The following is a 21,314-nucleotide window of genomic DNA, read 5'->3' as shown; positions in this document are numbered from 1 at the left end:
TTTAGCCAGTGCGCTACAGCCGCTAGCCTGGCGTCTTTAACGTGCATCACGCAGTAGTGATACACGACTGCACGCCGGTACGATGCTCATCCAGATCGAAACGGGCAGGGGTGAGGCTCGAACCCAGGATCCCTGGGTTCTGCAGCGCGAGCTTTCGCTCCACGTGCTCCGAGCTGGTGTGCGCTAGACCACTCGGCCACCGATCCCCCCCCCCCTTTTTTTTTCTTCTTTATTGCATGGTAGTTACACCAACATTCATGTCATTCTAACAGCGTTGTACAGCTCTTTTGCACAGCGTATTAAAAAGTCACGCATTTCGAGGAGTGATTTTAAAATACTAGTCCACTCCGGTTCAGGTTCACAGTTCAAATACACACTCTGTACTTGTTTTACAAGGTTGAAGAAATATATCCGCATTTCTTTTGCGTCGAGGTCAGCATGTCGAACAGCCATACGTGATCTCCAAATGCTGCACAAAGCTAACAACATAATCCCTCAATGACTGTGGCTGCGAAGCTCTTGTGTATACCAAAGGGAGGGACATTGACTGAATGTTCCGTTCACACAGTGGAACGCGGTCCCTGCCAGGCCAAGAACCCCTTCGGACCTGGATTCAGCGACGGCGTCTGCATGCCCATGGTCAAGTGCAAAGAAACGCTGCACGGTATCATCAGGCTCAACTTCCCCGTCGTCTGCGGCTTTGAACTCCTAACGCCAATCGTCTGCTGTCCCATCATGAACGGACCTGCCGGTGGGTATCGGGGCCTTTTCCACTGTCGTCTTATTGCATTTCGTTTAGAAAGGGAATCCCTCGTGAGCATTTAGCCGCAGACACCGTTCGTGCATCATACAAAAGACGTTCGCCGCAGACGTGTATGACAGAAGCATCTGCGGACACTCCTGAAGCACCCTCAAAGCATGTTTGCTTCATGTTCGCGTCGAATGTGTCTGTAGAGAGTCTTCGTATCTACAGCGTGGAAAGACAGTCATACAAGGGACGTCCCTATGTTTTGTGTTCTTCCCATTATTTACATTATACTTACCAGCACGCTCTTCATTCCAGGTACAATTTTATGTGTGTTTAAAATATACAACGCGCTTGCTACAACTCTTTTTCAATAACAGCAGGCGCCTATTTAGTACTAATGCACACTGCAGTTGAGTCAATTCAGAAATTAAAAACTTCCCCAAAATAAAAAATAAAAAGTTATTCTGTGGTACAATTCAACCCGGAACTTTCACGCCGCAACGGCCAGTTCCGGCTCTTTTGTATCTCGACTTCAGTATAGTTGAAATCGCGACGCTGGCGCAGATATGTAAATACAATGCCACTGCCTTTATCTCGCGTGATTTCTCTTTTATTTTGGCTCATATTCACCTTCCCTGGCCGTAACTTCTATGCCGCTCCACAAGTGTAGGCTGCAGTTATTTGAACTCGAATAGAAAGCCTGTGCGCTCAGTTTTTGCGAGCGAAATCGAAGTAGTGTGCTTGAAGCGACAAGGATTTCTCTTCCATTAGGCAGGGACGCTAGGTACTTCCATTTCCCCATGGAGCTGGTCACGTGACATAAAAATTCCTCTTGGCCGCACCCGTGGTCGCAGCCGCGAGATAAGCGAACCGGCCCAGGATTTCTTCCTTTGGTGGAGGAGGCTCTTTTAGTCAAGAAATTCAAAGTCACGTGACAGTCGAGTCAAGAGGCTCAAGAGTCAAAAGATCTAACGTGCTAAGAGATTCGATATGCGTCAAGAGGTTCGGCGAGTCACTGACTCATCGGTTCAAATAATCCAATGAGTCTAGAGGTCCAACGAGTAAAGGGCCCTTTTTTATTCATTCATATGGGATCCCTTGATACAATATAACTCTTGACCCATATTCGGCCAGGTTATTAAAATGGGCGCTAAAGGTTCAACTGCCGCTAGTGTCTATGCGACTTCCGTGATGCAAATTGAAGCAGACAACAACCAGTCTACTTTTGCGGTGCTCTTGTGCAATCCTATGGCAAAACACGCGTGCATTTTCTCTTCGCCGGAAAATAACACGGAACACTTTGGTTACTCGGGTCGTACCGAATAGTATGTACCTTAACATTGCCAAAGTGTAATTGCCTTAGCTAGCACATTTTTCTTCATCAGTGAACGATGTCCAACTTCGCTACATTTCAGTCCCAAACATCTGGTGCAGCAGGTGGGTAAAAACAAGCGACGATTCAAAGCAAAATAACAACCGCAAGGAATATAGACTGCGTTCAAGGTTCACCAGCATTCCGGTGACGGTTATAAATTGCTAATAACCCAGTCCTGTCACTCTATGAAAATGACCCCGTCATGCATCATTATGAGCGGATAAAAACATTCCCCTTATAACAAGTCCCTTATAATAGAGATCAGTGGAAGAGACAAAAACAAATAGGCCGCGACATTGCACGTCAACAGAGAAGCTCTCAGTAGCATCTATGTCTGTCATCCCTGTGTCAGGATGCGTGTGCAAAAGATGTAAGCCGCAATAAACTTTGTGGTCTTTGGTGCTGTCTATTTATTTAGTGCGCATTACACTTGTAAAGTGTTTCACGTGAAGTCGCTCGTTGTCTTCGGGGTTTGTGCTGAGGTCGTTGTCGCCGATTGCCAGCCGAGGGTTTCTTCTCTTGGGTTTAAAGGAGGTCGGGATCGTGGACTTTTGGGATTGAATAGCTTGGTTTAATATACAGGTATATATACACAAAAATTACAACATAGTTAAAGTTCACTCGTTCTCAAAACTCGATGGCCTCTGCCGTTTTACTCTATAAATGGCACATCTCCACTTTCTCCATTGTTTTTCTCCGCATCGCTCTCGCGATGGGGTTGTTATCTCAACTCCTCCTGCATCGCTTTCGATACGTCTCCTCTGAAATCTCGTAGTCGACTCTCCTTTCTCAAATCTCACGCTCCCAGCATAGCTACCCTCCTCTCTTCCTCTCTTTCACTTTCTCCCTCTTACACGCACTCTCGTCTCCGAAGGACGGCTACACATATCCCGACAAGCAAAGTCAAATAACGAGTTCACTTGGCGCTGCCAAAACAAAACGGCCCTTGGCCGCCCACTCTGTAAACATCTCAATTATTGACCCCTACAAACGCACGCACAAGTCCTTAACATACCTCTCGTGTCCACAATAGCCGATTCCCGGTACAACCCCGAAAGGTCGACGACACGGGATGGGACGTGCCATCCACGGCATAATGCGCGTACTCGAAACAGGACACATTCCGTACGAAGTCTGCAAGAGCAGCTGTAAACAATACAAAGCACCTTTGTAGACGAGGAAGTTATACATGGAGCTCTCTAAACAGGTGTAAGGTTACAACGTTCACGTTCGCCTCCACTTGAGGCCCATCGACCCCGGTAGGGGGCATGCGCCGTGCCTTAAAGATGCTCGAACCCCCGAAGAAGGCAAAAACATACAAAATTACACAACAGTACTACCTTCGGGGCCCGAAGGCACTGCACAGGAGGAAAGCATAAAACATGTCAGCTTCAAAATAATTAGGAAAGACTCGGTAAAAATCACTCACAAACAGGTCAGGGACCACTGTGACAATGTTTTTTAAAGTCATATTTAAGTAAATTAGGATAAGTGATAGTTGCAATCAATCTGGAGAGGTAGTTCTATTCTGCAATTGTGTGAGAAAGATGAAAGAAATGGGGTTGGTCGAATGTGGTCGTAAAAGGGGAGTACCGGCGAACTTTTTGTAGTCGCCGATTTGCATCGAAATTGGTGAAACACATCAATACACACATCTGAACTAGTGCTATTTGATATCACAAGTCACAATAATTTTTTTTTCTCGCGTAGTTAATGAATTTTCAACTTTAGTCTGAGAGGCAGAGAGGCTTTGTTTTATTATTTAACGATACTCCCTTGCCCAAAGGGCCGTAAAAAGAAAGGCACAACAATACAAAAAAAAACAAAAACAACAACAACAAGAGAATCCAATTGAACACCAGGGATAATGTGGCCCAAAACATTATACAATATATATAGCACCCATAAACAATGCAATAAATATTGAAAAGACAAAGAGTATGAATTTGTCACATCAGCGTGCAACTTGTTCTGAATTGATTACATCAGCGTGCAGAAATGTGGCCCAAAACATTATACAACATTTATAGCACCCCGCCTACAAGACAATAAATAGGAACAAGTGATCTGAACGCGAGAAAAATTAATTTCATCCATTAAAAAAAAAAGAGACAGTGGCTTCATCGATAAAATCGTCGATAGATTCTGAATTGGTGACATCAGCGTACGGCTTGTCCCATTCAACAATGGACCTAAGGAAAAAGGAGTCTTTGAATGTGTCCAATCGTACTTGACACTCCTGTATTGAACGTGCACAAGATGATCTAGTTTTTAATCTGCCTGAAAATGTAATGTACCTTGAAGTGTCGATGTTTAATTTACCCTGAATCATTAAAAATAGTATCTTTAATCTATCTATCCGCTTTCTTTCGCTTAATGTTAGCAGGTGAACTTATTGCAACATTTCTGAAGGGGAGCTTCGTATTTCATATTTGTTGTAAACGAACCGTATTGCCTTCCTTTGTACACCGTCTAGCTTATTTATATTAATTTTAGTGAACGGGTCCCAGACAACATTTGCATATTCTAAAATTGGCCTTAATATTTAATTCATATTCTTAAATTAGCCTTTTATAGACTGTACGTTTTGTGTTGGGAGAAGAGTGCCTCAGGAGACGTTTTAAGGCCCAAAGCCGCTGGGTCGCTTTTGTTGTACTCTAATAAATGTGTTTGTCCCATTAGAGTTTATTGCTAAAATATAACCCCAAGTACTTGTACTCTTGGATGCACTAAATAGGTTGACGATCAATGGAATAGAAGAACTCCAGGGGACACCTTTTCCGTGTAATGGACATTGAAACAGTTTTTGAAGTATTTAGCTTCCTTTGCCATTCCCGATACCAAAACAGTATCCTTTCTAAGCAATTATTCAAAAATATTTGGTCTTGATAGGAGTTAAAGTTTTGGTATAAAATGCAATCGTCTGCGAATAATTTAACGTTGACATCTATGTTTTTAGTTATATCGTTCATATATAGGGTGGTTCAAGTCACCAGGCTCGATCTAAAATGGACCGAAAAAATCGACGCCTGCACGTAGCCATCTAAACTTTTCATCAAAGGTGTAATTCACAGGTCGGTTTTTTCTTATAAAATCACAAAGCGTAGCTCTCTTTCTGTCAAAAATAAGGCCGAGAAACTTTCCAGCGTCTACGGCGGCCGCAACGCAGACGACAGGGGTCCAGTAGCGGGGTGTGTTTGGCGTTCGTATTGATAGATGGCGCTACCTCCTTATCCCGACTATTTGCGACGGCTCGCGACAACCGTGGTTTATTAAAATGAATATAATTTTTATGAAATGTACCTTTGGTTAAAAAATAAATGCCAACAATAAAGGTAAAACTTAAAGTAAAAAAACGCGTCTGCATAACGGCGGCGCTTTTGCTGCCAACGGATTTCGTCTGCGTGTCGTCTGCTATCTTTTGCTGGTCGGCTGCACCTTTAGACGCTGCTCCCGGCGCCATCTATCGATACGAACGCCAAACACACCCCGCTACTGGACTTGGTCATCTGGGTCACCGCCCGCCGTAGACCCTGGCATATTTCTTGGCCCTATGTTTTACTAAAAGAGAACTGCGCTTTGCAGTTTTACAAGAAAAAACCGACCTGCAAAATACACCTTTGACGAAAAGTTTAGATGGCTACGTGCAGGCGTCGATTTTTACGGTCCATTTTAGATCGAGCCTGGTGACTTGAAACGCCCTATAGAATAGGAAAAGCAAGGGCCCCAAGGCACGCCGGAGTCAACGGGCAAGGAGTCAGATTCATAACCTTTAAAATGAACGTACGGTTCTCTTCCTTCTAGGTGTGAGGTTAACCATTTCACTAATTTATTTAAGTATGGTATTCAGTTTTAGAAGAAGCTTGTTACGAGGAACTTTATCGAAGGCTTTACTAAGATCCAAGAATAAAACATCTGCGTGACGTGTGCTCTTTATTACCTGACCAAGATCATGCTTTATTTCTATTAACTGGGTTACTGTAGACAGGCCTCGTCTAAATCCATGCTGACTTGCCGCTAAGATATTTAAAAATGTGCCTAGACACATGTTCTAACATTTTACAACACTGAATCGTTATGGAAATGGGCCTATAGTTCTGCAACATCTTTTTTGCCGCCCGATTTAAAAACGTGTATAATTTTAGCTATTTTCCATTCTTTAGGAACAGCACTCCATTCTAATGATTTTCGGAATATTATCAACAAATACTCGGCCATACACTCAGAGGAACGCCCAGAAAAGCATTTCGAATTAAATCTGGCCCCATCGACGTTTTAGGATTGATGTATGGAAGCAAATTAAGGATTCCTTCTTCAGTTGAAATTAGCTCACACAACTCGTGCAGAGCCTGATCAGCAGAGTAATTTGGTAGCCGTCCATCATGGCGAGTAAAAACAAATTTAAAACGTTAATTAAAACTGGCGGCAATTTTTGGGGCTTTTTAACGATCTCGGCGTTTATTTTAAAACAAGTACCAGGCTCTAGTTTGACTGATAAATATTGCCAAAACTTCGCTGGAGACGATTTCAGGAATATTTCTAAAGTTGTATTATGATAGCGAAAGCTTGCCTTAGATGACATACGTTTTAGTTTCCGGGACAGAATTGTAACAGCTTGTTTTCTTATCTCTGATCCTTTGGCCTTGGTCCTTTTCCGAACACGCGCGATCCTACGTTTCAAATGTATTATGTCACGATTAATCCAAGGCCGCCCGCGCTTAATAATCTATCTGGAACATAATTGGTTCGACACTTCTGCGCAATAGTTTTAAAAAGATGCTAAATCTTATGTATATTAGCGTTGCAATGCTCTGAATGATCAGTTAACTTATCAAGCGACCAATCCAATGCATCTATAATACTAACGTCATCTGCATTATTGAGATCAAGCACCATAGTCTTCATAACTTGAGGCCTGTAGAAATGTAGGGGTAGCTCTAGCAGCACCAGTTTATGATCAGAGATTCCGTCTAGTACCTTAACACTAAACTCTTTGTAGTCACTACTAAGCAAAATATAATCAAGTATAAACATTAAATTTCCCTAAATTCTAGAATAAGATTACACTATCTAAACTAGGTCAAACACGAACGCGATATCTAAAAGGCTTTCCGCGCGGTCACTTTCTTTAGAACACACTGGTTACTGGAAACTCTAAAACGTGACGTCATATGTTGTAATAGGCGGGCAGCACAGCTCGTTCCCGGCAGGCTCTAACAAGGATTTCGTGTTTTCGGAGTTTCTTTCTCGTGAAATTCGGAGGGTGTTTTCGAAGGATTCGGGGTTTATCGGAGTTAATTTTTGTTAGATTCCCAATTCTTTAAATTCTGAGCTTACTTTACTGCATAAAATTACAAAAAAAAAAAAATCAAGAACAAATTAAATAAAGTCCGGGTACCATCATCCAGGCACGTAGCCAGGATTTTGTTTCGGGGGTTGGTTGGGGGGGGTGGGGCACCCATGACAAAATGCTGTATGAGGGGGAGGGGGGAGAGGAGGTCCCAGCAAAATGGAAGATTTTTGGGGGGAAGGCCAGGCCCCACGCCCCCTTGGCTACGTGCCTGCCATCATCCGTTGTCCTGAAGGAAGCTCGACGTGCCGAAAGACAAACCCCTTTTGTCAGTACTTCTAGATTTGAAAGGAAACTGAAGTAGAATCTCCTCGGGACCACTGAACCACTGACCTTGTGCTTTAATAAAGTTCTAAAACTTCGTCTTTTTTGCTGTTTATTTTGTTGCTGCGACCTCGAAATTGGAAGTTTTTCGGATAAATCCGAATTGACGGAACATTTACCCGCGAATGTTTTTTGGATTTTTTTAAATTTATTCAAAAACACGGAACCCTAGTTATAACGAGTTTGTAAATGTGAAATGAACGATGAAAAAAAAAAACTTCATCAGCAATACGATAAAAGAAAACGTGCAAAATTGTGGTTTTCTTAAGCCGCCTGCTCGACCTGCAGTTTATACAACATGTTACGTCACCCAACTGGAGAACGCGGGAAATTTTTCTGTTTGTTTTGGTGTACATTTTTGTCATTTTCTCAGCAGCTATTTTTAATTCAGAGATTAATAAATAGCATACCGGGAAGAGTAAGGCCGGGTATTCGGAAATTACGTTCAGTTTTTTTGGGTAGCTCAGAAATCCGCCTTTTAAAGAACTTGAAACGCGGAGTTTTTTTGGGGGGATGGTTGGTACGTGATAAGATTTAAGAAATTAGGGCGAGTTATTATTAGATTGCGTGCTTGTTTCGACGTATCGGATAAAAGAAGATCATGAAACTTTTTTTTTTTATTACTCTGATGCCGGTAGCGTAAACTGGAACCGCTGGCAAGTAAATGCGACGGTACGACTCATTGCTGATATGTGCTTCGTTGTTATTAACACAGTGCCTCAATATGACCTTCGTATGTTGCTATGGTCATGAGAAACATGGCCGCTCATTGAGGTAGCGCGACACTTCCTTACCAAAAAATCTAATATGACGTTTCACTATTCCCGAAATCCAGATTGCAGACGAAGGAATAATTTCTGAAAACCTAAAATCCAGATAGAGTCCCGCTAGAATTCCGGTTTCATAATTCGGATAGCGAAAAGTTATACCGGATTTTTCGGTAGGGTTCCAAGATAGCAAGCGCGTGGAATAGGATGTTCACGAGTACTGTGTCAGCATTCGGGGCTTGCGATTCGTGCTTCCAAATGTCGAACTCTAACGCAGCCCGACACTAGTCTCCTGTAGAGGACGTAGAAACTTCAACACTAAGGCCTTGTTGTCCTGGAGGTGTTGCCTCGGTGCAATGCGCGTCCCTGTTCCGTTTCCCTCGAGGCGTTTCTTACTGGTATGCACACATTGTCTTAGGACACGGGCCGAGGGAGAGCCGGGCGCCTAACCCGCTCGGCTTCCTGGGTGGCATATTCGGCCACGTCCCCGGATCGTCGAATCCTGGTCCCGGAGCAGGTGAGCGTATGCGTCGTCATTGCTAAGGCCCCTAGATACTGTAGACCGCCTTTGTAAAGGTAAGGTGCCTGGAACTTGCCTTTAACTAATGAGTTTAGCGTCCTATCCCACCTCTGCACCAAAAGTGGTCTCGAAGTAGCGTTAACAAATGGCGTCACTGAAGCTGCCGTGTCATGTTGCCGGATGTCGCGACCCTGGCGGTTGGTGCTAGAAGTTCCGGCGAAAAGTACGAGCGAAAGCGAGTGTCAATGACGTCGCGAGGTTCCAACCTTAGGCTGCTATAGCCTAAGGTCGGACAGTCAAGCTGTGGCCCTATGCTACACGGCGGGACCAAGCGGGACCAAGGGACCGGGGCAACGCCGTCTGCTGCGATTGGTCAGCGGCGTGGCGACAAATCGAACACATACAACCACGAACACACACACACACTAAACGCGCCAGTTATGGGACATTCGCTGCACTGAATTAGTTTAGCCGATGAAAATACGCGTAAAGGAAGATGATGAATCCCGTGATGTCGTGCTTTGACGCTGTCTCATCGGTCCCATTGGCTCGTAGCGTCGACTGATTTGACTTAAAGGTAAAACAATATAGATTCCTCGTAAATCGTGCTGGCCGGTTGATCGTCGACATCGTCTAAATTTCCAGACGATGTCGGCGATGTCAGAACCTAAAAGTCGCGAGAAAACTTTGCCATGTACTAGGATGGCGGCTATTGAAATAAAGCAGAACCAGGTTCTTGTAATCCTGATCGATCACTCCATTATCATGCCTGCTACACGCCTCCGTGCCGTGGCTACAGTGTACCGTGGTATTTGCGCCCCTCAGGTCAACCTTCACCTCCTCTCAGCAGCGCGCGCGAGTCGAGCTTCACCGCCTTACACCCGAGTCCAAGGAACAGCGGTTGTCACGGGGGAGTGCCTGTGTGAGCGTGATAGGAACAGTAATTATGCTCAGAATTGTAACCAGTGGACCTTTTTTGGTATTTATTGTAGGTCGATCTCTAATTTTAAAGAGCGGCACCGAAAAACAAAATACACGTGTCTATAATTAAATAAACGGTGTAGTTCCTGTGCAACTGTTGAATGACAGAGCAGCAAACTGACTTAACTATGGTTGCGAAGCCGCTCAAGAGTAGTGCCATATTTAAAACACGAGTGTAGGCCTTCATATAAGTTGTAAATGCTTTTTTTTTTTTTGTATACTGGTGAGTTTGGTGGTTGAGTTGAGGAACACCAAAAGAATGAGACACAGGTGGGACGAGGGACGACGTGCACTTTACTTCATGAAAGTGTACGTCGTCTTTCGTCCCCGCTGTGTCCTATTCTTTGGGTGTCCCTCAACCTGGTTGTTTTTGCAGTTCAGGACATTAGTGTCTTGAGTTTGGTAGGTTCACAAAACGTGGGAGACGTGTTTTTAATAATATTCATGTTAGCGAATATGCTGGGTTTTGCTGGCATTTGACGCAAATTATATTTACAGGTTAAATAGACTACTGAGTGAAAGAGGGGCAAGAGAGAGAGGCTTTATCCCATCTGAAGTGTTCAGCTGATTAATTTTTCAACCATTTTTTTAATACCCATAATAAGTGAGAACGTACAAAGCCTACCAGAGCCTTATTTCTAAAAAAGAAAATGATTCTGTGTTCCTCTTGCACCCATATGCACCCGATAAAAAAGGTAATAAGTAATATTCTCCATTATCAAAGACGAGCCCTCAATCCTTATTATAGATTAACTTTCTCGAGAAACAGCGAAAAAGAAACAATACAAAGACAAGTAGAAGTTTCTCGATGTTGCTCAAAGTTTTTAGCATAGTCATGAACCAACTCGCATGCATCGCCACCTTAACAGATTAACTTATTTGGCGATGGAATTCCTTTATTTTCATTGTTTAGTGATATGCTAATAGATTTCGGCATCTGCTCGAAAAGCGTTAGTGGCTGCTCCAAACCAATAATTTGCCTGCTACAGAACCTGCTGCAGAGGGTCAAATAACGCTTCATCAACGCCACATGACACTTCTTTGATGGCATCGGGAAAAATCGTTCAGACGAATTTTTATGACACGGAAAACACGCCCGTCAGAAACACGTTCCAGGCATTATACAAAAGAAGGTTATACGACAACAAGCTCGCACGCATTACGAGGCACGTTCTGCGGAAAGAACATGATGGGGTCTTCCGGCTGGTTCTGCAATCACGCCAAAAGTTCCGTTTTTGAAAACTAGCACCATCAGCCCAGCCGGCTCCGCCAATGTTGTCAACTGTTGTACCTGTAAAAACCGCAGTGAGCCTTATATCTACATTGAAATCGAATAATGAACCTTTTCCACATACCGACGGAACAGGCGGTGGCTGCACGAACTAAAAATCTAGGAAGTGACCTACCTGCGCTACCAATCGATAATGAGAGCTACGCTACCAGTTTCTTCGCTCTCTGAGCTGCAGCGCGTGCCCAACGCGACTTTAAAGAGGGGCGTGCGTGGCGTCCACCCAAACGTCGTGTTTTTATTTCGGTCCACTTTCTTTCTTTTGTGAAACACAGTTATATGTATGCTGCGATTCCGTGTTCTACTCACTGATCCACAGCCTCCTTCCGAATTTCCTCGATTTTTCGTGCCGACTTCCGCCGCTTGGCATCGGGCGCTCGCGCGTGCGCAGTACGCTTCTCGGAAATGGTCCACTGCGGGTGAAATTCAATCGTTGCGCCCCTTGTTGTTCAGTTGAGAACCATGTCGATGGTGACAACAAAAATATGAATTACTTGTTTGACGTTCGTTTCTAACGCAGAGTTCGGCTGACATATCCGAACGTTACGTCAGCGCTCGGCTCGGGCTCGCGTTCAGTCATTAATGCACGGGTTGAACTTACAAGCCAAGCACTGACGCAGCGCTCGTGCACAATTTGTGCACTGCGCTCGATTGAGGTATATGCCTGAAAGAATCCAGTTCACAGGTATGAGGGGCGTTTTGTTTGTCTAGATAATAATATTGATACCTTTAATAAATATACCTTTATTTCCCATCAAAGCGATGGGGGACGTTGGGTAAAATAGCTGAAAGATCAGCTTGACGAGCTCCCTTTCCCCTCCGCAGAAATTTTTACTCTTATATATCACGAAGGCATTTAGTACACTACTTACATTGAGCAAAGGCGCTCTGCAAAAAAAAAACAACAACAACATTATACAAAAGATTTAAGCAGAAGCAAATTTATAGAGCACAATGACATAACACGAATAATAACTATAAATACAAAAAAAAAAATTTTTTTTTCAATATTCATTCTACATTGCAATTTTTCGGAACTCATCAAGTCTGGAAATTTGCGTTGTATCATTTCTTTTCCGTAACTTGCTTTGCACGAATAAATGTTCCAAATATCGGTGCTATGTGTGGGATATGTTACCGTTTTTCTAGATAAACGGGCTACTCGAACAAGAAAATGCCTATGATTTAATGTTTCGTGCTTATAGACTATGCTTAAATGATACGCATATATATTGTGAATGTGCACTATACAATTTTTCTGAACCCTAGTACAAACTATTTTATGTAAAAGAATTTTCTTCCTCCAATACACGCCTATGATTAAATAAGATCATATAAGACCACACAAGAACCTTATAAGAACACATAAGAACAATATAAGGTTATATAAGAAGTTATAAGAAACTTCTTATCAGTTTATACACCTTATATATTCTTATAAGGTGCTCGTATGCTCCTATTTGATCTTATTTAATCATATGCGTTAACTGGACCAAGAATATTTTATACATAAAAGATTCTTTACTAGGGAAACAGTTGAGAAGAGGGGTGGTTATCTGAAACGTTTTCTATATTCCCATTTTTTTGTAACGTATACAATTTTTGTGAGTTTTTGAGAGGGGTATTTTCCCACACTGAATGGCAGTAATTTAAGTGCGAATAGAGGTGTCTGTTTTATAGAAGAAGTTTGACAGTAGTAGGTAAAGTCTGACAATGTGTATAGGTTAAGCCTTCGATGTTTGATCGTTTTGACGCTACGTAGTTTGTATGGTCGCCCCAAGTCATCCGATTTGTGAATAACACACCAAACCTAGTGAAAAAAGTCATTTGTATAAAAAATTTATTGTGTCCAATAAACACATATGAATCATACAAGATATATAAGAACATATAAGAACCATATAAGAACTATATATGGAACATATAAGAACCATATAAGAATATAAGAATTAGAACGGCGATTTGGGCTAGTTGGTTGTACATGCTTGAAGTGAGGCGCCAAATAACGAGGACACAAAGAGAGAAGCAGACAGGACGAGGCGCACTTTCAACTGAACTTTATTTTAGAGAAACACAGAAAAGGAATCTATGCCCAATGTACACGTGCGCATGGGTAAGAAATAAAGATAGAACGAAGCCTAGCGCGTTTTCCTACGTGACACGTTCATTTTGAAGGAACGTATACTCCCTATCAGATAGAGATAAAGATGGGGCGCTGACACAGACATCGGTGCCACGATATCGTATGGTGAAGGCCTCCAAGATTTCGCGAGCGATTTTTGTTTCGCCGCTTCCAACAATTCTTGTTTCGTCAAACTTTGGGTCACACTCGCATCGATCACAGTGCACTGCCAAGTGGCCAGACGGGGATTGCCTAGTTGACGCAGAGTGCTCCCTGATTCTATCATTAATGCACCTCCCCGTCTGGCCAACATACACTCTCCCGCAAGAGAGGGGTATGTTGGCCAGACGGGGAGGTGCGTTAATGATAAGAAACTTCTTTCAAGTTTCTTATGTGGTGCTGGTATGTTCTTATATATCTTATATAGTTCTTATATATCTTATATAGTTCTTACATAGATCTTATATGGTTCTTATATGGTTATTATTTGTTCCTTTATGTCTTGTATGATTCATATGTGTGTATTGGACACAGGAATTTCTCATACAAATGAGAATTTTTAATAGGAAATTCAACGTCTTTAAAACGCTTAAGCGTTTTAAAGCCGTTGACTATTTCTATTTTTGAGTTGCACAGCATGATATCTTTATCGATAGATATACCTTTGTTCTTGGGGCGAAAGGAAATCACTTTTGTTTCTTGTGTGTTCATTTTCAAGACATTTCATGTAGTCCAATTTCCCAGATCTGGGAGGCTTTCATCGCATTTGTAACTAGTTCGGAAGGACATTTACTTAAAAATAATAATCTGGTGTCATCTTTTATGATATATATTAAATAAAAATGGACCGAGAATGCTTCCTTGGGGCACACCTGATAAAATTGGTTTTATGTCAGAAGAATGACCGCCTAGTTGCAAAAATTGTTTTCTACTGCATATATACGACGTCAGGAGCATCGAAGCTTTTCTGAGAAAACAATACCTATAAAGTTTCTTTAAAACGTAGGACATTATTTAATCAATCGATGGCTTTCTTAAAATTTGCAATAAAATACCGAGAGTTAATTGTTTGTGTTCAAACTATTTCAAGATAAATGCTTTCTGTTCCAAAAGTGTTTTTTTTTTCTTTATTTTTCGAAAATCAAATTGTGTTGCATTATGTATAGAACGCCTAACGCAGAAAAGAGACATTCTGCAGAGAATGACATATTCCGCTCTTTTTGTAAAAGCTGGTCATGTCGATACAGGTCTTTTTTTTTTTTTATTCAAGATTGTAATATTTGCGAGCTGCATTTGCCTAGAGTAGGATAGCTCCTTCCGATAAACAGATGTTAAATATATACCTTAGACGGCGATATCAAATCTAAAACATAGCTTAATCTTAATACAGTCTGCATTGCAGGTTTCACTGTTATTCAACCCTCAAAAAACAGACATCACTTCAGCATCTAGAACTGGGCTCAGAAATAAAGATTTGTCAGTCACTCTTTCCATATAATTAAAAACATTACTGCCAAAACCGTCTCTAGCTAAGTAAAAAAAATTTTATAACTAATTTTGATCTGTTACTGCGGTACAGCACAGAATTTAGTTTCCTCCAGGTAACATCTTCCTCATTTGCACACGTGGAGAAAATTATACAAAAATAGTTCGCTTTCGCATTTCTAATTTCTTTCATACAGTTGATTGCGATGTGATTTGAAAGTTTTAAGCAAATCAACATTTCTCGATGTCACGATAGTTGCATTTAATCTGTCCTTTGCTTTGATTTTGCCCAATTGTTCGGGGGTGACCCAAGGTCTGCGATTTTTTTTTGTGTTCTCCAAAAGTAACCTATAAGAAGGCATTCAAGAAACACGTTTTAAAACCTAGATAAGAAGATATCATAGAGATGATATGCGTCAGTTTCCTGGAAGACATCACTCCAATAAAGGTTGTGGATTTTCTGTCTAAAACTTTCCAGGTTGTTCATTGTAAAGTATTGAAAAGATATTGGTTCCGCGCTTTTCTTATGCAGTGTGTTTTCGTAAGACTTCAATAGACACCGTTATGATCGCTTATGTTGGCACTTATTACTCCGGCTTTAAAATAAGATGTATGTATGTTGGTCATTAATTTAGGTCATGCAACGAAGAAGATTTAGGAGTGATTCGGGTTAATGAGGTGGTCATATTCATTCATCCGAATTGTTGGATAAGCTTCTCAAATTGCCTCTTCGCAGGAGTGTCTACGAGCATGTTAATATTAAAATCGCCGCCCATAATCACATTGTATTTATTTTCACCCGAGAAAACCAAAATTGGTTCAAAAGAAAAAGAAGAAGAAAAAAACATTCTGGGAGGTTTCCGCCTGGAGTGCAGTACACAACGGCTATCACGTTTCGGTTAATGCATGGAGATAGAACTTCGTAGTGTAGTCTTTATTAACACACGAGTAATCGGGCAAAATTTCGCAGAATTGGGTACAGCTAGGTAGCGGACGAGGGACAGACACTCACAGACCTTTCAATGAGCAACGACATTTATATGATATCCATCACACTGCGAAAACCACTTTGGTCACATGAAAATTGAGGGAAGACGGAAATACTAGAAAAAAATAAAAATAAAGATATTTGAATTTAACTGAGTTACGAGTTTCAGTTGAGCAAGTTGGTACATACTGTTGGCAATTGGGTCAGCTGAACACGCTCCAGTCCTTTCCTTCGTGTCCTCGTTTTTCCGGGTTCAGCTGACCCGATTGCCACGGTGTAAGAAAAACAAATGTGTTTCTTTTACCGTGCTCGATTGCCAACATAAGTTAACTTCCTAAAAAGGAAGAAGAAGAAGAAAAAATTGGAAGACTCTTTTTTGTGATAACTCTGGCGCTAGGAATTCCAGCTCTGTTGCCGATAACGACAACGAGGGCTCTGAAACATTGTTGGTGGCATTCTTGATCCCTCGTTTATTTCTGTGTTTTTACTCTTTCAGTGTGAACTGAAACCGCAGAAGTGTTTCTTTACCATTAAAGACACACCACATTCGCGACTGCTGGTACAGCTTAGAAACTATTTTGTATATAAAGGTAGTTAAAAGCACTGTTGTCTTCGACGCACCAAGTCTCAGTTACATGATCACGTCGAATGCATATTCCAACTGATCAAAGAGCACTTCCCCCCCAAGCTGAGTACTCTTCTCTCTCGCGGACTGTCTATTTAAGTGAAATTGTTTTAATGATTGTGCATAATCACTTACACAAACATTTCTAAAATCGGATGCCGTAACACAAACCGAGCAGGTCATTATCAAGGATCAAAACTAACACAAAGTCAAGTGTTAGCAAGAATTACGCAATCTTATCCAGGTCACCTCCACTTCGCACAAGGAGCGCTCTGTCGCCGTCGTTCTGTCAAATATACCTCCTACCATTCTCGTGCCAGACACATACTTGTAATCATAATTTCATGCCCAGTGTTTGGTCACCGCAAGCAAAACCCTGTTTTTCTTTGTCAACTTCTCAAGAATGTAGCAATAGGCGTTCGACTTATTCAGTTGACTTTTCTTTTCAAGAAATGAATCCTTCATCGATTGCCTCGCGAAACGAACTACGATGCCAGGCACCTTATTTCTAGCTACAAAATAAAACCGGAAATACTAAGCAAGCCGGACACACTCAACACCGTCTCAGACGGTGTTGTGTGTGTCCTTCTTGTTCCGTGTCTCCGGTCTTATTATGCTGCTTAATATTCACCAGCTCGCTTGTGCCCTAACTCTTCTTTTAGAGATCTGATCTCTAGCTGCCGGAAGTCTGTGATCAAAACCGCATCGGTCACCGTGAGATGAGGTACATTTATTTTCGCTGCCACCTCCTTGACTTTTGACAAAATACCTTCATTTCTAAATACGGGCATTCCATGAAACTCAAGATTTAATTTTTTATTTTGCCATTCAAGATCATTGAAATGAGCTTGAATGAGACTCGTTGAATCGTTTTCGGTTTTGAATAGTTTCCACCTTTTCTTTTAGGTCATTGATATCTTTATCTTGATGGCGCGTGTGCTTGAAAACTGCGTCATACTAGTAATACATTATTTTGTACTGACTTTTCGATACCTTCTACAGTGCTTTTAAGTGTAATAGGGCTGTTTAGATTTTCGTTCATACTTAAAAGTAGGCTTGCAAAGTCATCATCCTAGTTTCTTTTGGGTTTGCCGTCCTACATGTTGGACGACGCCACGCCTTCCTCCAAGATTCCCCCTTCGACTTAAAAGTGGATTTAGAGACCCTAAAGCAGTCTCCAAAATGATAGAAATAGCCACAGTCTTCACAGACCAAACCTTTCACATCCCTCCACTCCTTATGGCAGGACAGACAAGCAAGTTAAAAGCACAAAAAGTATTGCCTTTGTATCTTTAATGAATACGATCAAATTATTGGCAGCGGTTCCTTCTAGAGTCACTAGATCCTGGGAAAGTAGCCCCATTCCCTTACCTGGCTTCTAGCATAACACTAACAAATAGTAACATACAAGCTACCAAACCTCGCAAGGAGATTGGCTGATTTGTCTCAGCTGCCACGGCCCACTAGCCACTTTGGTCCATTCAAATTTTCGACACTTCGAGAGGGTCGTTTTGTACCATGATCGCTACAGAGCATCATCGTACTGAAATTGTTACTCATTAATATAGGCGTCTTTGGCACTGTGCATGCAATCAACTTATCAGTCATGCCTAACTCCACAGATATCTTACATTGGTATTGTTGGTCGTGCGTATTTCAAGACAGGAAAGTTGTTTTTAATGCCTCCAAGCACCAACGCCGCATGTGGTGGCGGTATGAAGATTTACGCTTGTTTCGCGGGTGTGTTGATAGCAAAATCTTGGTAGTATACATGAAACATCTCTATGAAGCTCTTCGTCACTAGCGAATTTAAGCAGGCTCACCAAGAATGGAGAGGTAAAGGAGAAACTGCTCATTCCACGAACCAAAATGGCGACCATACGAGGAGCTTGGCTCGACTTTCCCAGGATCCAGTGACTTTAATCCCTTCTATTGGAAGACAAGCCTATCCTTCTCTCCAGCATATTTTACCGTCATTCTATTTTGTACGAAGTGCAGGTTATTCTGCTCCTTGCACACCACGTGCGTTTGCACGTGGTGTGCAAGGAGCCGCCACACGCGCCCACGTAGAGGAGGCGCCATGCACCTATCCTCATCGCGCGTTTAGTGCGCGTTATCTCTGTCGCCCTTTGTGCCACTCCTTGTGTTCCAAAGCATCAAAGACGCGTTGTGGAACACTTTCTTCTCGTATAAACATTAATTAGGACTGTCACTGACTTGCCGACGTTGATGTTCGACGCGGTGCGACTTTTTCGGATTTTTAGTGCCAAGTTGGATGCAAGTTCGGCTGTTAAGCGCATGCGCGGAAGGTAAAAACGCGCTGACGCAACCTGACCGTATAAGGGTGTAATATTTAGTGGGTATATCCTTTTCATTAAAAGCTTACTAAATAAAGAAACCCGTATGTTTCGTTTTATTTTTACTCATTGGTCAGTACACACTAAAATGTACAACAAACACAGTATAAGTTGTTTTGTTCCCAAAACCTGAAATGTTTTGTGTTAAGTTCAGACAAGGTACTTCAACTCTTTTTTTTCCATTGAAATGTACTGGAAGGGTTGTACTATAGATGTGTTCTTACTGCGATAGTTTTCTAATGTAACTTCCTCCCCTATCTCGGTCTTGTGTAGGACCGATTGTATTTCAACTAAATTATTAAATAAATAAACAAATAAAAAGGAAGTCTAACTTTGTTGAGTTTGTCAAAAGTTCGAAGGTTCGCCTAACCAGCCGAACGTTGAGGTTCAAGGGAAACTTTGAGCGCACCTCAGGCTTGGTACAAATTCGCGATATCTCCATGCTACATACCCACGACCGTGTTTTGCGCCTTGCGTTGTTGAGTTCATGCCAACCATTAGACTCTGAACTGGTTTTACCAGTGTAACCACGCGTTTTATTTTAAATTGAAGTTCGGCTAGTAATGGTCATTCAGAGATCTGATCGTCTCGTATCAGGCAACTGAGCGAGGATTCAATGTTACAGTAATCCTTTCTTAGTAAGTGTATTTGAACTTTCTACACGGCATAAGTAACATGACGTATTATTTTGACAGGGGAAGAAGGTTCGACCAGAACCGAACTGTTTCTTTTGTACCATTCTGACTTATTATGGTAAGCTGCCAACCCCAACCGCAATTTTTCGGATGCTCTTCATTTTTCTCGAATGCTCGTTAAACACGCAAGCTGAGTTTTTTTAGGGTGCCCAAATTCCACTCTGCTTAGGGTGATGCCATTCTTTGTAGTACTCGATTCTGAGAGCACGCGCTCCCCAGATAAATACGAAAAAATAGCCGATAACAAAATGCCGCCGTAGCACTGTCAGTGCCAAGAGCTCGTGCCGGAAGACGCGCTTTCATGTTCTCCCGAACATAAAAGGGAACAAAAGCGTATGGAACAAAATGCTCAGATGCCATCGCCCTAAGTAAAACGCACACGCAGGCATCCTAAGTTTTCCCAAAGCGCACATTTTAAAATTGATGTAAACACGGTACAGTTCTAATACGAGTTGCAATTCAGCGAATAAACGATTTGATAATTCTTCATTCTGTAAGTTAGCTCAAGTGAAGTAAATATTCCCTCGTAAATCGTGGTTACTTCCTCCACGTATACCGTGTGTCGACGGTCCCGCACGCTGATCTCTGTGACGCTGTTCTGGATCGTGCTTCTCCGATCCGCGCCGGCAGCCACAAGGAAATCTCGATTGGCCACCGTACCTCACCTATAGCTGCAGTCCGTTTCATATTAGGGAGTTTTAGGGAAATGTGTTCTGCGGTAGCATATGCGCAGTTCGTACCGGAGGGTCCATCGTACCGCATCGGGTGTGCAAAAACGGTTCCCTAAAACTCCCTAATAAGTCTGAAGGCAGCTGATGTTACGATTGGATGGAGCCAGCCAAGCAGCGCCAAAACTTTTTCATCAAGGCGCACGTCGTCTTGGTGCGTTTGCTATCGGCGGCTAAACCAATCACGCGCTCAATAAAAAACAGCATGATTATTGCGCATTTACTGTGCATGACATGGTTTGTCCGGTTATGACAAACGCACAAAGACGACGAGCGCCGCAGTAACGATGCACTTTTCTGGGCTGCAGGCGTGCAACGAGGTAGTGGCGCTTATAGAGCGATAAACTGGTATCCCGTTCAGCAGGCAAAAGGAACCCCCACTTGGCTGCCGCCATGTTGTACAATTTTGACCACCAGGATGAAACAAGGAGACGGCAGGCTCTTCAAATCGACCGCAAAATTCGGTTTTTTAACCTATCACGCTACGACTTTGTACAGCGTTGCCCACAGATGGTGCATTTTTTTTTATTTTTGTAAAATTTGCAAAGAGCGAACTTACCTGAGGAAAAAGTAAAGAAAGAAAAAGGCTTAGCTCCTATGGAAACGCAGCGACGCCACCGGTCTTCAAAACACACGGCGCCGTTTCGCACGGGAGACAAGAGATGGCGCAAGCGGTCGCGACGCCAACTGCCAACGAACGAGCAGACGACGCCGAGAGCCGGCTTATTTAGCAGAAAAGGAGCTGCAGTTCCTTGTTGTTATCGCGCCTGTTTTTGTTTCTGCTACTGTCGCCGCCCGCGGAACGCGCACCGCTTTTGAGTCGAAAAAATTGTCTGCTAAAGACGCTGGCTCTCGGCGCCGTATGCTCGTTCGTTGGCGGCGTTCGTTGCGCCATCTCTTGTGTCCTGTGCGAAACGGCGCCGTGTTGTTTGAAGACCGGTGGCGTCGCTGCGTTTCCATA

At 42.5% G+C, this 21,314-nt stretch overlaps 1 protein-coding gene across 1 annotated transcript in view; it reads left to right on the top strand.

Moving 5' to 3' along the window:
- The window catches only part of LOC121832960 (pro-resilin-like), a 72,136-nt gene that overhangs the window by 8,553 nt on the left and 42,269 nt on the right, over positions 1-21,314 (top strand). The window contains exons 2-3 of the mRNA XM_042286455.1: positions 569-751; positions 8,983-9,081. Of these exons, the coding sequence (XP_042142389.1) occupies positions 569-751; positions 8,983-9,081 (282 nt within the window). The remainder of the gene's footprint in view (positions 1-568; positions 752-8,982; positions 9,082-21,314) is intronic.

The sequence above is a fragment of the Ixodes scapularis genome, unplaced genomic scaffold (genome assembly GCF_016920785.2).
Source record: "Ixodes scapularis isolate PalLabHiFi unplaced genomic scaffold, ASM1692078v2 PGA_scaffold7__128_contigs__length_106722199, whole genome shotgun sequence".
NCBI classification, from domain to species: Eukaryota; Metazoa; Arthropoda; class Arachnida; order Ixodida; family Ixodidae; genus Ixodes; species Ixodes scapularis.
This window is presented reverse-complemented; position numbering and strand designations above follow the sequence as displayed.